Genomic DNA, 15184 nt, shown 5'->3' with positions numbered 1-15184 from the left:
CTACAGATATAAAATAGTTAAATTGTTATAGACAGTGGTAAACGATGACAGGAAAATTTTTACTATTTCTCATCGTCCATATCTTGAAGATACCCCAGAGAACAGAGATATAAAGATAAATCTCCCGCCCCCCTTAAATTCTACTCATTTGATAGTACCCATTTTGCTGTTCTTGACCATGTCATATTATTGATATATTGTTCCTCCATCTCACTGAAAATACAATCAGGTGGGGTTTTTGTTTATGTTATATCCTATTTAATATATTTAGTTTGCTTCCTTGTGGACTTGTACCTTAGATTGCTCTATTCGATTCCTCATGCTCTTTTTAATTCTAGAGAAGCTTTTTTCTTTTTTCAAGTTGTTAACTCTACTCATATTAATGAGTTAAAGTTTGAATTGTTCTGATTTTGTATTTGGTTGAATACTTTGTCATAAGGAGGGTCATTTTTTTATTTTCCTTTGGTACATCTACCCCTGAATATAGTGTCACAATGGTTAGGTGTCTCCCCATCCCTGCCATGTGTTGGAGGTGGGCTAATCAGCAGTCAGGCCTTGGGGAGATTATGAGAGAGAGGAAGAGGCTGGTGGGTGAGAGATGGTTGTGTGCTGTGGCTTAGGACTGTCCTTGCACTTTAACTCCATAGTAATGTTTGAGGAATGAGTTCTGTATGTTCTAAGGAGAAGGTCCATAGAGTGCTTCCATGCTGAATTAAACAGCTGAATAACATGCAGGTCAGCACTCTCTTGCACTAGTCTTTTGAACGGCTTCAAATCTATGGATGGTTTCTCTCTGTAGTAGCTGAAAAAGTTTTTTCTTTTATTTCGGTTGAGTTGGTTGTGGCAGATGTGGCATGCACATTCTACTTCAGTGAAGACTTGTAATGAAGCATTCTTGGCAAGAGCCTTCACATGCCCGCTTCTTCAAGGATTGCCTCAATTGCAGGGAGCTGCCTTTCCCAAGGATTTGCCCCTTCTCAGTATGGCCCTCCTCCATTAACTGATGGATGTGGAAGTGTAAAGGTCTGGCCATCTTGGACCAATTCGAGACTATGCTGAAGGGCCATTTTTACTCTGTAGCTCCCTAACGGCCTTAGATCAGTTATCCTTGGGCTATGTCATAGGTCAGTTTCTTCCTCTGCCCACTCCTATTTCCTTTTCATACCTTCCACAGGTTTTGATCCCAAGGGCATGTCTTAATAGCTTCATGCTAACCTCTATCTCAGATCCTTGTTTCATAGGTAACCCAGCCTGTACCATTAACTCAGAAGGAAAACAGAGCTTTAAAGCATCAAAAATGTATACTTCAGTTACTTCAGTTTTATTATGTCTATGTTGAACTTTTTAGCATTTGCTTCACTAAAGAAGAGCATAAGAATTACTAATAGAAGTCAGAAGATTATACCTATTGAACTTTACCTGAATTCTAGAGAGCTATGGTTCAGCCAGAATGAAAGTTCAGTTAAAGTCACCATTTCAAAGTGCATTCCCAATAGTTAGGTATGTAGATTCACACTGATTATCTATTTGATTACGTAGCAATTATTATCTTCTACCATGGCACACCAGGAAACATAACAAATATATGCCCAGTTTCTCTTAGTGTTTCCCCCCTAGAGTTACACTGTCCTAACGGTTCTTTGCAGTTGTACAATTAGCTTGTCTTTATTTTATAATATTACAACCACACCTATCCTTCTGAAACTATGTTATCATCACTACTACTTTAATTTCGGGAAATTTTTTGACTGGTCTCAATTTCTTTCAAAATCAGATCTGATTATCTTTTTGTCCTGTACTAATATATAAATACATGAATGTAAGACAAATAAAAGAGGGGATTATGTGAAGTGCCCAGTATTTTTCAATCTTTTCTAAACCATCTTTTTCAGCATACTCATGTACCCAGACTTATACCTTTAATAACAAGCAATTGCACATCAAAATCAGTTCCTGTGAGAAGGTAAGTTTGGAGGGGAAAATTTTTTTTTAGTATGGCTTTAATGTTGCATTTTGTTTCAATCTTAGTGTGGTGCAAAAATTAGTTGTTATTAATTTCTTGCCTTCTAGAAACCTTAATAAAATTTTTTGTTTTATGAAATACAAGGGAAAAGGAATGAAGCAATTATGACTACCCATGTTTCTCAGTTTTATCGTATTTTGTTTCATTCTTAGTGTGGTGCAAAAATTAGTTATTAATTTCTTGCTTTCTAGAAACCTTAATAAAAATTTTTATCTTATGTCATATAAGGGAAAAGGAATGAAGCAATTATTATGACTACCTACATTTCTCAGTTTTATCGGATTACGCTTTGTTGATTTTTTTTTTTTGGTTGCTGTTTGCTTGGTTTTTAGAGAGTTTAGAGTCTGGAGTCAGGACTCCGCTGGAGTCCTGTAGCTGCCACTAATTGACTGTCCTGCCTTAGGCAATTATTGAATCACTTTAAACCTCAGTGTCCACATGTTAATAAGGCTAATGATATCAGTCCCATAGGATCTGAGGATTAAATGAGATGCACATTAGTAGAATTGAACATAGTGCATAGAGTCAACAGCCATATCCAGTCAATCAGTCACCCTTTCTCTCTTCTTATGATTTCTACAAACTTTAATATCGCCATCAATAACAAAGACAGCAAAAACAAGATTTGTGATACGATGTTTGAGAAAATTGTAAAGAACTCTTTCTCTTTTAAGTTTGATAAGTATATTTATTTAATGCTTTGAATGTTAGGGAGAAAATGGATAAGACATACTTATTTATTTTCAGTGTTTTGGCGTTTTAGTGACAGTTGTTCATTAATTCTCTTATTGAGGGTTGGCAAATGACGGCTTGCTGGCCAAATGGTACAACCCACAAGCTAAGACTATTTCTAATGTGTGTGTTTTTCAGATTTTTTATTGATTTTTTTTTTTTTTAGAGAGAAACATTAATGTAAGAGCGTTATGTAATATAAGTCAGCTGCCACCTGCATGCTCCCTACTAGGGATCAAGTCCACAACCCTGGGCATGTGCCCTGACAGGGAATCGAATTGGCAATCTTTCGGTACATGGCACAATGCCCAACCAACTGAGCTACACCAGCCAAGGCTATTTCTAACATTATGGGAGGGTGGGGAACGGGGGAATGAAGAAGAATATGAGATAGAAATGGTATGTGATCCCTAAAGCCTGAAATATTTGTGTTCTGGCTCTTTAAAGAAAACATTGACCAATCTCTGACTTATGTTTAGGAAAATGGTATTTGAGGTATAAGAATGTAACAGAGAAGAGGGAGTCAGGAAGTACATCTTGAGAAGTACTCCTTGAGAAGGAAAAGCAATTCAGTAACTGTAGGAGCAGTGAGTGGGGTATAACCTAAACAGAGATGTAAGACTCCCACTCACTGCAGAGCTGTCAGATATGCCACCAAGGCCAGAGCACATAAGTGGGAGGTTTTGTAGGAAAAGTGCCTGATGGGGTGGAGGAGGAAGGGCCAGGACTAGGTTGAAGTCAGTATAGAGGGCTTGGAATGTCATGAAGAGAAATTTTGACATTGTTTCATTCTTTGACATTTTTTGTTGAGGAGACAGTGTCATCGATCCGAGTTCTTAGTCCAGCTATGAACAGTGATTAAGAAGGCACAATAGCAAAATCCGGTTTGGCTCAATGGATAGAGCGTCGGCCTGTGATGCAAGGGTCCCGGGTTCGATTCCGGTCAAGGGCATGTACTTTGGTTGTGGGCACATCCCCAGTGAGGGGTGTGCAGGAGGCAGCTGATCGATCTTTCTAACTTTCTATCCCTTTCCCATCCTCTCTGTAAAAAAATCAATAAAATATATATAAATATATATATATATATATATATATATATATATTTTAAAGAAAGCACAGTAGTTTAAATAAGTGGAAATATTAATAACTTATTGAAGAGAGGCAGGGTCTAAACAAGAGTTATAGTGTTGATAATTGATTGAAGGAGATTTTATTCAATAAATAAACTCAAAGGATTTCAAGTATAGAAAGGAGACCTGATAATTGGGTACGGATGAGGGCGGTGATGTCAAATGTTTTAGAGTGTGAACTCTGGATTCAGAATGCCAGGGGTTACAGCTCAATCACTTTGGGCAACTTAATTTAACTTTTTTATTTCTCATTTCCTGATCTGTGTAATATGGGCCAAAAGAGTGGGCATAAGAGGGTAAAATTTCATACGTTCTTTTGTATATAGTGTTTGAGTTGACTTTCACTGCCTATGTAAAGATGTTGAATTGAACCAATACTGTCTAGATTTAGAAGCATAGCTGGTAGTCAGGTACAGATGTTGTTGCTCAAGTTGACTGTAAAGGGAAGTGGGCTGAGATCCACACAATCTAGATGAGCACCTGTTTAAAGATAGGTAGAGAAAAAATATCATCATTGGGTGCTAAGGAAGAAGAGAAGCTCAAGAATGAGACGGTTGAACAAGTTGAGGACTAGAAGGCTTAGGAGAAAATGTACAGATATTTGATTAAAAATCAAATGTGTATCTTTTTAAGGAAACATTTTAAAAATAGAAAATCCATCACATCTTTCTTGATTACCATTGTCTATCTTCAATTTCTAGTGCATAGTAGGTATTTGATAAGTATTTTTTAAATTAAATGAAATTTGTTAATTTTATATTTGACAAGCATTTTAAGTTAAATGTATGGGGAACTCTTAGTCTTTTTTAACTACTTAGCATAGAAATAGTTGGAACCTTAAAGTAAGTTAAGTACTTGACAATTAAGATAACCGAAAACATGTATTGTACAGTTATCTTTAGAAATCTATGGGTATTGATTCCATGATCCTCTGGATACCAAAATCTGTAAACACTCAGGTCTCTTATACAAAATGGAGTATGTAGTATTTGCATATAACCTATATTTGCATATAAGCTATAGCAGGGTGTGCCTACACATCACTTCATTCATGTGGATTCAGCATAGTGATTGGTGTGTGGCAAATTCATTTTGCTTTTGAGAACTTTCTGGGGGAACCCCCATTCCTGATAGTTTCAGTCCCTAGTTGGTTGAATCTAAGTGTATAAATGCACGGATACAGAGGGCTGCTTGAACTTCAATTCAGGGCTCAAATTGCAGTATTATAGAAGAAAGTGCTACTTAGTATTTAGTTATAAATTAACATAATGTTATAACATTTCATTATAATTAACTTTTCTTTTTCAGGCGTTCATTTGAATTTTTAGATTTATTGTTACAAGAGTGGCAGACTCATTCATTGGAAAGGTATGCATCAGCTCTCACTCTCCTCCTCTCTCTCCTCCCCAGTGTTACCAGTTCTTTAGAAGTTGATGGTGTTGGTTTTGCGTTATTTCCCATTTTGCTTTAAAAGTTATTTGTATTGGTTTTCCTTTAAAACAGTGGTGCAATGTTCCTTTTATTTGTTGCAGTTTTAAATGGTATGATTTTCTTCTTTGTGAGGTGAGTGAATGAATCATATAAGATACTCCAGGTTAAATTGGGCAAAAATTAAAAATGTATCTCTAGTCATGTGAGACAAGTTTTCCAAGGTGCAATTAATCAAGTAATTAATGACTAAAGAGAGAAAGAAGGCACTCCCTTTCTGAGGAAAGAAAGAAAAAAAGAGTTTCTCCACACCATCTGTCAGGGGTCATGGGCAGTGATTGTTCTAAGATGAAAATGTAGGTAGCTCGGTAGTCACTGGCTGTTTGTATGGCTGTATTTCTTGTTGGTTTCAAGTTTGAAACTTGGGATATGCCTACATTTATGCTGAAAATGATGCTGATTTGCCATTTTTATAGAAATCATTAAATTTGTTCAAGGCCCCTTTTAAAAAAAAAATAGAATTTGTTGTTTAATGTAGGCATGAAATACTAGTAATTCCAAGTTTTCTTTAAGTTCGTGTGTGGCAGCTCCTATTCAGTTTTATAACTGATCATACTATTAGCAAATCATTTTCTACATTGATGAACCACACAGAAGATCTTTTTTATTCATTAAAAAATTTTAAATTTGAGTACTATATATTTATATATTATTTGGATCTCATATACAAATAATTATTTTCAGGTTTATAATGTTTAACTTGTCAGAAGAAAAGTGAACATGAATGAAATATATGAGGTGGATTATTAGAAAATCTTGCAGCCTTATATTTATGATTGTTCACTGATTAATCTTTTTACCTTCCCTTATCCTTTGTGATTGATGTGTAACACATAGGCATTAAGTGTTATTTGTGGTGAAATGCAGTTTTACACATGACACTAAAGATGTTTTATTTTATAGACATGCAGCCGTCTTGGTTGAAACTATTAAAAAGGGAATTCATGATGCTGATGCTGAGGCCAGAGTGGAAGCAAGAAAGTAAGTCCATAATGTATTTTCGTGACAGTTTAAAATAATTTAGTCTTTTCATTGAAAGGAATTACATTGGGAGAATAAAAATATTAGAATTGTCCCAGTTATTCTACTTTTGATTAGCTCTTCAGTGAAATTGAGACTTGAGTTTCCTCCACTAAGTCTGTACTAGATGTCTGACAGTTTACTTCCTTTTGTCATGTGTATAGTCATCAGTATTTGTCCATCATAATAACACCTCCCCTTTTATTGTGAATAAAATAACTGTCACTTATTGAGCATGTGTTATACTCCTGATACTGTATGGGGCAGTTGGTATTCATTCTTTTCTAGCATTTGAAGTACAGGATTGGCAACTGAAGTTTGGATATTTGGAGTATACCCAAACCCCAAAGTAGATCTCTTTTGATCTGCTTTTCTCAAAAGCCTGCCATTTTCCAAAACTTGTTAACTTTAAAAAGCATTCACTTGAAATACAGTGGGTGTCTTAAAAATCTACATGCTCACCTGCATTCTTGAATGTATACATTTTATTTTTAATGACTAATAATGTAAAGCTATTATTTTGTGCTTTTTTCTTCTTCTTTAAAAAATTTGTTCATTTGCTTTACAGGACATATATGGGTCTTAGAAACCACTTTCCTGGTGAAGCTGAAACATTGTATAATTCCCTTGAGCCATCTTATCAGAAGAGTCTTCAAACGTACTTAAAGAGTTCCGGCAGTGTAGCATCTCTTCCACAGTCTGACAGGTCTTCATCTAGCTCACAAGAAAGTCTCAAGTAAGGTCATATAAATGATAACTACTGATTTCTTCCTCTCCCAACTCCCCAGAGTGCCTTCAGTTGGGTGGATACTTGAGTATCTGCTTGCTTTTCCTTAAAGCCTTGAGAGAATGATGATTTGAAGTAGTACTCATTTTCTTTGGTCTAATGTCTCAAGGGTTGGGTTACATGCTAGTATACGGTAACTTCTCTTTGGGTAAAGAATTTAGGGATTCAGATTTTGTTTCTATATGTTCACGTCTGCAAAAAATATTGGGAAGCACTAATTTATTTACGTTTTTTAAAAAAATATTCACAGAATAGTTTATATGGTAGGTAGTCCATTTCTGGGGCACTGCAATGGAGGAATTGTCATGGAAACTCTAAAGTCATTTTTAGAACTGTTAGGCAATACTGTAGACTGGTGAAAACTCCACTGCTCTCATTCCTCACCTGCACAGCTTCAGATTTCAGCAGTCCCTCAAGGGGCAAAATTAGTATCTGACTCACTCTCTTTAGCTCCATTCTCGTCATTGTGTTGGCTGCTGCAAACCCTACTGCTTGGCAGCCGTAACCCTATTTTCTGGCTCTCTAGCCCTATGAGACTGTTAATGTCTCATATGCCTTCTGCACTCCCTAGTGGTGCCACAGTTACCTGCAGATTTCCCCAGGAAGAACAGCTCACAGGATGAGAGCTTACTTCTCTAATTTCTGTCTCTGGAGACAGAAAGATTGCTGGTTTCCTTGGCAGCTCTGTGATGCAGGAGTAGGACCAGAGTGAGGCAAATGAGGCACCTGGTGTTTTGCTTTTCTCTTCCCCCACCTTTAAAATTTATATACTTTTCAGATCTTCCTTACATATTTAGATATATTCTTATCTATGGGTTGTACAATACCATTGTATAAAGATAATTAATCAAGAGTTATTGAGAGATGTGGATTCTTTTATTATTGGAGCTGCTTTGCTTTCTGATTATGCATGTCATCCTCAGTGGTAGTTCTTAGCCTTTGTTCTTGGCCCCACCCAAGAACACACCCAAGGTGTCACACCACCTATAGCTCAGTAGCACTGCTATAGGGGGTGTGATACCTACGTGGTCACTGCACAGATTGCCAATAGACACAACCATTATGACTTAGGTAAGGAAGATTTTAGTTACTCTGAATTCCCTCTCTGCTACAAATAACACCGCCTCTAATTAAAACATCTCAGAATACAAGTGTTGGAGAGTTATTGAGTCCTATGAGGTGAACATTATAATGTGTGCAAGGGCCAGAGTGAACAACAGCAAACTGAGCTCCGTCTCTGTAGTTTACAGTCTTTATTCATTTTTACAGATTTTATCTTTGCTTCACAGCTATTAAGATGTGATTGATACGTAACAACAATTGTTGTATTGTGATTTATAAAAGGGAAATTAAATGTGCTTCTCAACTCTTTAGAAAACTCAGTGGTATTTTACCAATTGTTATCAGATAAGAGATAAATTACATCTTCTTACCTAAAGTATTTCCTTTTACTTTGCAGTCGCCCCTTTTCTTCAAAATGGTCTACAGCAAACCCATCAACTGTAGCTGGAAGAGGTAATTTGCCTTTTAAAGAATAGCTTTTAAATTCTTCTAAATAATTAAACTCTTAATCTGACCTACAGTGAGAAAATAATTTTATAAAATGACTTAATACCACACATATACACAGCTATGTTTGTATACCATATACATATACTACGTATAATATATACAGAATGGTGTATACAATTATGTACCTACAATATCCATATGCTATGTGTGTATTGCATACATGTAATACATATATAGTACTATTTGAAGTTTCACAAAGTACTTCTTACCTTAATTGTGATGGATGTACTCTGTTTCCTACTGTTTCATTTCTTTAAAATGCTTGTCATACTCAGTTGATTTCACAGCCTATTAGTGAGTCACCATTCACTGTTTGTAAAACTTTTTTATTTTTTTAAGTATATTTTTATTGATTTCAGAGGGAGGAAGGGAGAAGGAAAGAGATAGAAACAACAATAATAAGAGAGAATAATTGATTGACTGCCTCTTGCACACCCCCAAGATGGAGTCTGCAACCCAGGCATGGGCCCTGACCAGGAATTGAACCGTGACTTTCTGGTTCATGAGTCGATGCTCAACCACTGAGCCACGCCACCTGGGCTGTAAAACTTTTCATTTTTAAAACTGAAAAACTGCTGAAACCTGTTTGGCTTAGTGGATAGAGTGTCGGCCTACGAACTGAAAGGTCCCGGGTTCAATTCCAGTCAAGGGCACATACTTTGGTTGTGGGCACATCCCCAGTGGACGGTGTGTAGGAGATAGCTGATCGATGTTTCTCTTGCATCAATGTTTCTAACTATCTCTTTCCTTTCCTTTTTATAAAAACTCAATAAAGTATGTTAAAAAAAAAAAAAAACACTGAAAAACTAAAGATCAGAAATTTAATAACCTATTTGCATTGCCTAAGTATGGCAAACCTGCATTATTTTCTGAATGACCCCACTCCTGGACTAGTCCTTGTGTTTTTCTGATAGTGGAAAACCAATGCTGCCATCTATTTAGTTGTATAGAGCTTCATTTTCATTGGGCAGTCATAAGAATCACCTCTTTAAAACAGTCCTATGAATTTTACAAAGTATGGTTCTTTTTCCCATTTTATGGAAGAGGGAAATGAGGCATTATGGTTTCAAGTTTATATAAGTTTTATACTGTTTGCAGTGACTTAGATAACATAGGTTACCTTTGCTTTGTTTTCCACAGTAACAGCGGGCAGCAGCAAAGCTGGTTCCCTTCCAGGAAGCCTGCAACGTTCGAGAAGTGACATTGACGTGAACGCAGCTGCTGGTGCCAAGGCACATCATGCTGCTGGGCAGGCCATGCGGAGTGGGCGCTTGGGCGCAGGTGCCCTGAATCCGGGTTCCTATGCGTCACTAGGTAAGTCAGCTAATTGTGGGAAATTATACTGTGTTTTCTCCCTGTTTCAGTGAAGTCAGGATGGTGGTAATGTTATAATTATTTCTATTTTATTCTTGCCAGTCAAGGATAGTCTATATGTTTTAATATGATTCTGTTCTTGGGACATGGTTCTGAGGTATGTAAGCTATCATGTTTTCACTTTTCCTTCTTGTCATCTTCCTAATCATCTTGATCAAAGGAAAAGTTCTTGATTCCATGGTTTGCCTATAGTATTTTCATAGCATTTGCACTACCGCCACATCCAACCACTGGTTACTAAGGAAGATTAGGAGTAGCACCAGCTTTGTATCCAGCTTCTCTGTTCTCTTTCTTCCTCTTTTGTTCCCTCACCAAGAAAATAAAGCCTTTTGAGGGTCTGGGAAAACTGCAAGACGTAATCATAATCAAAGCTTAAACTTACGTTTTCTAAGGCTACTCAGAATTTTCTTTTTATGTCCGTCAACTTTAAAGTTGGAGGTTGGTTATCCACATTTGTTTATCTCTGCCTTGTGCTTCATTTTTCTTTCTCACACAGTAGGAAGTGGAGAGTTTAGTATGAGTTTAGTACGTGATAAAGTTAACAGCTACATTCAGTAAGGAAAAGATAAATTATTCAGTAAATGGTGTCCAGACACATGGCTCCACCATTTGCTACAAAATTCAGTTAGAACCTTGTTTTACACCATATAAAAATGTATTCCAGATTACTATAATGTTGAACAAAAACATAGAACAACTTGATAAAAGTTATTCATCTAATTTCAGGTGGGAGAAGGAATTGCTAAACATAAAGGCCAAGAAACCCATGAGGGAAGAGTTTCTCAGATTTAAATCATGTGTAAACATAAAGACAAATGGCTGAAAACCAAAAGGGAAAAGTTTTTGCCACATACTTATCTATGAGAAACACCTGAGCTTATTTTTATAGAAAAAACATTCTACATAAATCAAGAAAATCATGTATCAAAATTGACCTCCAAAACACCAGAACAAATGTTGAACCTCAGCTGTAATCAAACAAATGCAAATTGAAAGACCTATAAATATAACAAGAAAGTTAAGATTGGTGCCTTCCTCCCTGGCTGGGTAGGTCATTTGGTTGGATTGTCATCCTGATACCCCGGATTCGGTGGTTCCACAGAAACTGAAAGTAAGTTGGTTTTTGCCAGGGGCTGCAAGTCAGGACAATAGGGAGTGACTCCTAATGGGTCTGAGTTCTTTTTGGAGTGATGAAACTGTTCTGGAATTAGGTAGTAATGGGGGTTGTACACCTTGTGAGTATATTAAAAACACTGACTTATATACTATAAAAGTGTGAGTTTTATGGTACATGAATTATATTTTAATTTTTTAAATGAAGAAAAACTGGAAAACAAATGAAAATAAAACTTATTCATCCTAAGTCTTAAAAATAAAATACATTTAATATCTATTCATTGTAATACCACAAAAATATTATATTTGAAATGTTGTAATGTGAAATAGAAAGCTAATTTGCAAAATATATATATTTTTTTTTCATAAGAAAGCTTAGGACAGTGGTCGGCAAACTCATTAGTCAACAGAGCCAAATATCAACAGTACAACTATTGAAATTTCTTTGGAGAGCCAAATTTTTAAAACTTAAACTTCTTCTAATGCCACTTCTTCAAAATTGACTCGTGACTCGCCCAGGCCATGGTATTTTGTGGAAGAGCCACACTCAAGAGGCCAAAGAGCTGCAGGTGGCTCCAGAGCTGCGACCCCGGGCCTAGAATAATGCCATGAGATTGACTTAATTTGTTTCTTTGGTTCTTTAAAGTTTGAATTGCATGTTACCTTCATTAAAGGGAAAGGTATTATTCTCTTTTCGTCTGACCCAGGTTCATAGGGACGAGCTAGTTTCCTGTGGCTCTTGGTATTTTCTTCCACTAAAGTACCAAATCCTTTGGAAACTAGGAATATTAGGAGTGTTTTAGAGTTTACCCTTTAAAACTTGATTCTGGAGAGGAAAGTTTGGTGCCATGGGAAACAATAATTTATGTTAAGGAAACTTTGGTATATTTATGCATATTTATGAATATTCTCAACAACTGGGTTTATGGAATTGCTAAAATGGAAAAGAAAATAAATGGTTTTGTTGGTGTCATGTGGACAGGAGTCATATTTCTGTGGAAGGAGTTGGGAGAAGAATCTATAAATTTTTGCTGTGCTTGATAAGTGCTGAAAGAACATTGTGGGGAATTTTTGTAGTTTAAGGTAATTAGCTTTAAAAAAAAAAAAAAGAAAGAAAGAAAAAGAAAAGAAAAGAAAGAAAAAATGGCCCTGGCCAGTGTTGCTAAGTGTTTAGAGCATGGGCCCAAGCATGGCAGGATTTTGGGTGTGATTCCAGGTCAAGGGCACATATCTGGATTGCAGGTTTTATCCCCATTCTTGGTAGGGGTGCCTGTGGGAGGCAACCAACCCATGTTTCTCTCCTTTTCTCTCTCCCTGTCTTTCTCTCTCCCTCTCCCCCTCTCTCCCTTTCTTCCTCCCTCTCCCCCCCTCTCTCAAGTCTGGATAAATCTACTCATTGTTCCCCCCCCCCCTCTTCCTTTCTCTCCCCCCCCCCCCCCTTTCCACTCTAAAAATCACTGGAAAAAATAAGAAAATAAAATAAAAAAGGTTAATGAACCCTTTGTTGCTTAAGATCAGAGGAGTTAAATATGTTTGTATCCTAAGATGGTAGACTTATTAGAGAGACGAAGTTAAAAATGTAAGGATGAGAAGAAATAATTTATGACCAAATTTCATGAAAGGCCTGAGGAATGGGAGTACAGAGCATAGTTGGGAAGTTCATCTCCGATGGGGAAGGGGCACCAGTTTCGCTGGTGTAGAAGGGAAGGAAATGAAGGCGGTGGATTCAGATGTATTTGGGGGTTGGGGAGCGGACATTAAGAAAACTGTCATCCGGGAGGTTGTTTGGATAACGCCTAGGGAGTCAGAGTCAGGATCCTGTGCTAATAAAAAGCGGGGTGTCTGAGAAGTGGCTTGAGGTTTGGAATAGCCATTGAGGGGGCACAAGTAGTGGGCATTCTTCTGGACTCCCTACAGCCGCCCATACTTGGGCACTTGATAGAAGGATTTACAGGACTCAGAGGCAGTTGTATTCACAGCTGAGGTTTATTACAGTGAAAGGACATGTACCAGGATCGGCAAAGGGAAAAGACTCATTAGCTAGCCTTTCAAAGTTCTCCTTCCCAGAGGTGAAGATGAGGGCTGCACATAAAGTGCTCCCTCCTCCCGCAGTGAAAAGCAGGAACATATTCCCAGTGTTTCTGCCCAGGGAAGTTGGCTTAAGACCTCAGAATTCCTCCCTCCGCCCCTTATCTTGCAATCAGAATAACCTTTCATTGGTATAGGGTGCACCAAAACAAAGTTCCTTAAGATCAACTCAGACTTGTTATGTCAATACTTTCCTGCACAGACACAAAGCCTGATAATTATCCCAGTTTTGTTGTGCCATCTGCATGATTTCATGGTTTTGTAATTTCTCTATTGGGCACCTCAAGTAGTGGAGTAGAAACATTGAGTAGATCTATCCAGACTTAAGGTTTTATAGGGCCTGAGAGTTCTAAGAAAGGATGGGGTGGGGAAGCAGCAAGACACTAGATAACATAATGATGTGAGAGCTAAAGAGTAGAATTTTGGGTTTCCTGTAGGCTACAGAGGAAAAGAATAAGCAAGGCAGGATGTGACTCTGATTAGGAGAAACTCAACAGACAAGAGTTTGCCTGATGATGGCAAGGGTCTGAGGTTAGGACATGGGCTTCACTAACTTCTCTCTCTAGGCCAGTGAAAACCACTCACAGGTTTTGGTGGTGTTGTCCCTATCTACTAGGAACCTCACCTTACTTAATGTTTTACTTGAAAACAAGCTTCATATGTATGTCTATGCTATGAATTCTGTCTTCTTTTTTTTTAATTTCTTTATTAAGGTGTTACATAATTCTGTCTTCTTAAAAATAGTATTTTCTGGGTCTTAATATAATCATTTTTCTAATATACTAAGTTTTCCTCTGTTCTTTACTTGCTTTTTCACCATAGAGGATACTTCTGACAAGATGGATGGTAAGAACTCCCTGATTCTATTACTAAAGATTTTTATGGTTCTTGGATTCTATTTAATATCTTTGTTTATTCATTTCTGAAAATAGACTGCTTATTTAGCAGCAATTTTTATGTGAAAATGCCTACACGATGCTGTGATTTTATTTTAGGCTAGGCGTATCCATTTTGGGGTTTCCTAGTCTACCCAAATACTAGATTACTGCTTGTTATAAGTTAAATCAGTTATCTTAAATGTTTTTACCCTGAGCTCTTAGTAATAATTTTTATTTCTTAAATATTTCTCTAATATATCAGACTTAGAAGAATAGAAAGGATCTCATAAGTCATTGGATTCAATTCTTTAGTTTACTAACTGTTACAGAGACAAATGACATTTTTCAGATTCATTTGCTTATTTATGGATATAAAATACAAGTTACAGATGCTATATTTTTAAGAGTGACTTTTAAACTAACATTTAATCAAAACTTAACTTACTTTAAAGCTTTGCCTTTTTCATTTCATTATTCAAATGACTTTTTTGTTACTTGATTTAATATGGTATTTTTTTTTAATCTGGGAGGTATTTTTTTTTATCTATTAATACACAGTATTTTGTCCACACTTTCCCTTCACTGCATTAGATATCTTCATGTTATCTAGGAATTTGAGTTTTATAAAAAAGCTTGTAAGAAGATATTGAATCTGTAAGTCACAGTATAAGATCTAGGAAAAATGGAGAATTGTTTTATTTCTGTCAATTTTTACATAATCTCTGAAACTGATATATCTTTCATTCTGAAGAAATGGAACATTGGGCACATGAGTGCTACTTATCTTAGCCTCTATGTTTCTCTAATGTTTAATATATTTCATTAATTTTTAAAATTTTTTGAATGAAATGCAAGTTCATCAAACTCTTGATATGACTTCTATCACTGAGATTATGGATCCTTTAAAAAAAAATCATTCTAGCCTGGTTTGGCTCAGTGGATAGAGCATCGGCCTGCGGATTGAAAGGTCCCAGGT

The 15184-nt window shown here is 36.6% G+C and overlaps 1 protein-coding gene across 50 annotated transcripts in view; it reads left to right on the top strand.

The window, feature by feature from the left end:
• CLASP2 (cytoplasmic linker associated protein 2) overlaps positions 1 to 15184 on the top strand; it is a 133652-nt gene that overhangs the window by 62260 nt on the left and 56208 nt on the right. For 43 of the 50 annotated variants that reach the window (XM_036431752.2, XM_045579357.1, XM_045579359.1 and 40 more), the window contains 7 exons: positions 1893 to 1963; positions 5194 to 5253; positions 6277 to 6354; positions 6962 to 7129; positions 8640 to 8695; positions 9893 to 10066; positions 14153 to 14176. In XM_036431752.2, the coding sequence (XP_036287645.1) occupies positions 1893 to 1963; positions 5194 to 5253; positions 6277 to 6354; positions 6962 to 7129; positions 8640 to 8695; positions 9893 to 10066; positions 14153 to 14176 (631 nt within the window). The remainder of the gene's footprint in view (positions 1 to 1892; positions 1964 to 5193; positions 5254 to 6276; positions 6355 to 6961; positions 7130 to 8639; positions 8696 to 9892; positions 10067 to 14152; positions 14177 to 15184) is intronic. The other 7 variants (XM_036431723.2, XM_036431733.2, XM_036431763.2 and 4 more) reach the window with 2 other exon arrangements.

The sequence above is a fragment of the Pipistrellus kuhlii genome, unplaced genomic scaffold, assembly GCF_014108245.1.
Source record: "Pipistrellus kuhlii isolate mPipKuh1 unplaced genomic scaffold, mPipKuh1.p scaffold_m20_p_11, whole genome shotgun sequence".
Taxonomy (NCBI): Eukaryota; Metazoa; Chordata; class Mammalia; order Chiroptera; family Vespertilionidae; genus Pipistrellus; species Pipistrellus kuhlii.
This window is presented reverse-complemented; position numbering and strand designations above follow the sequence as displayed.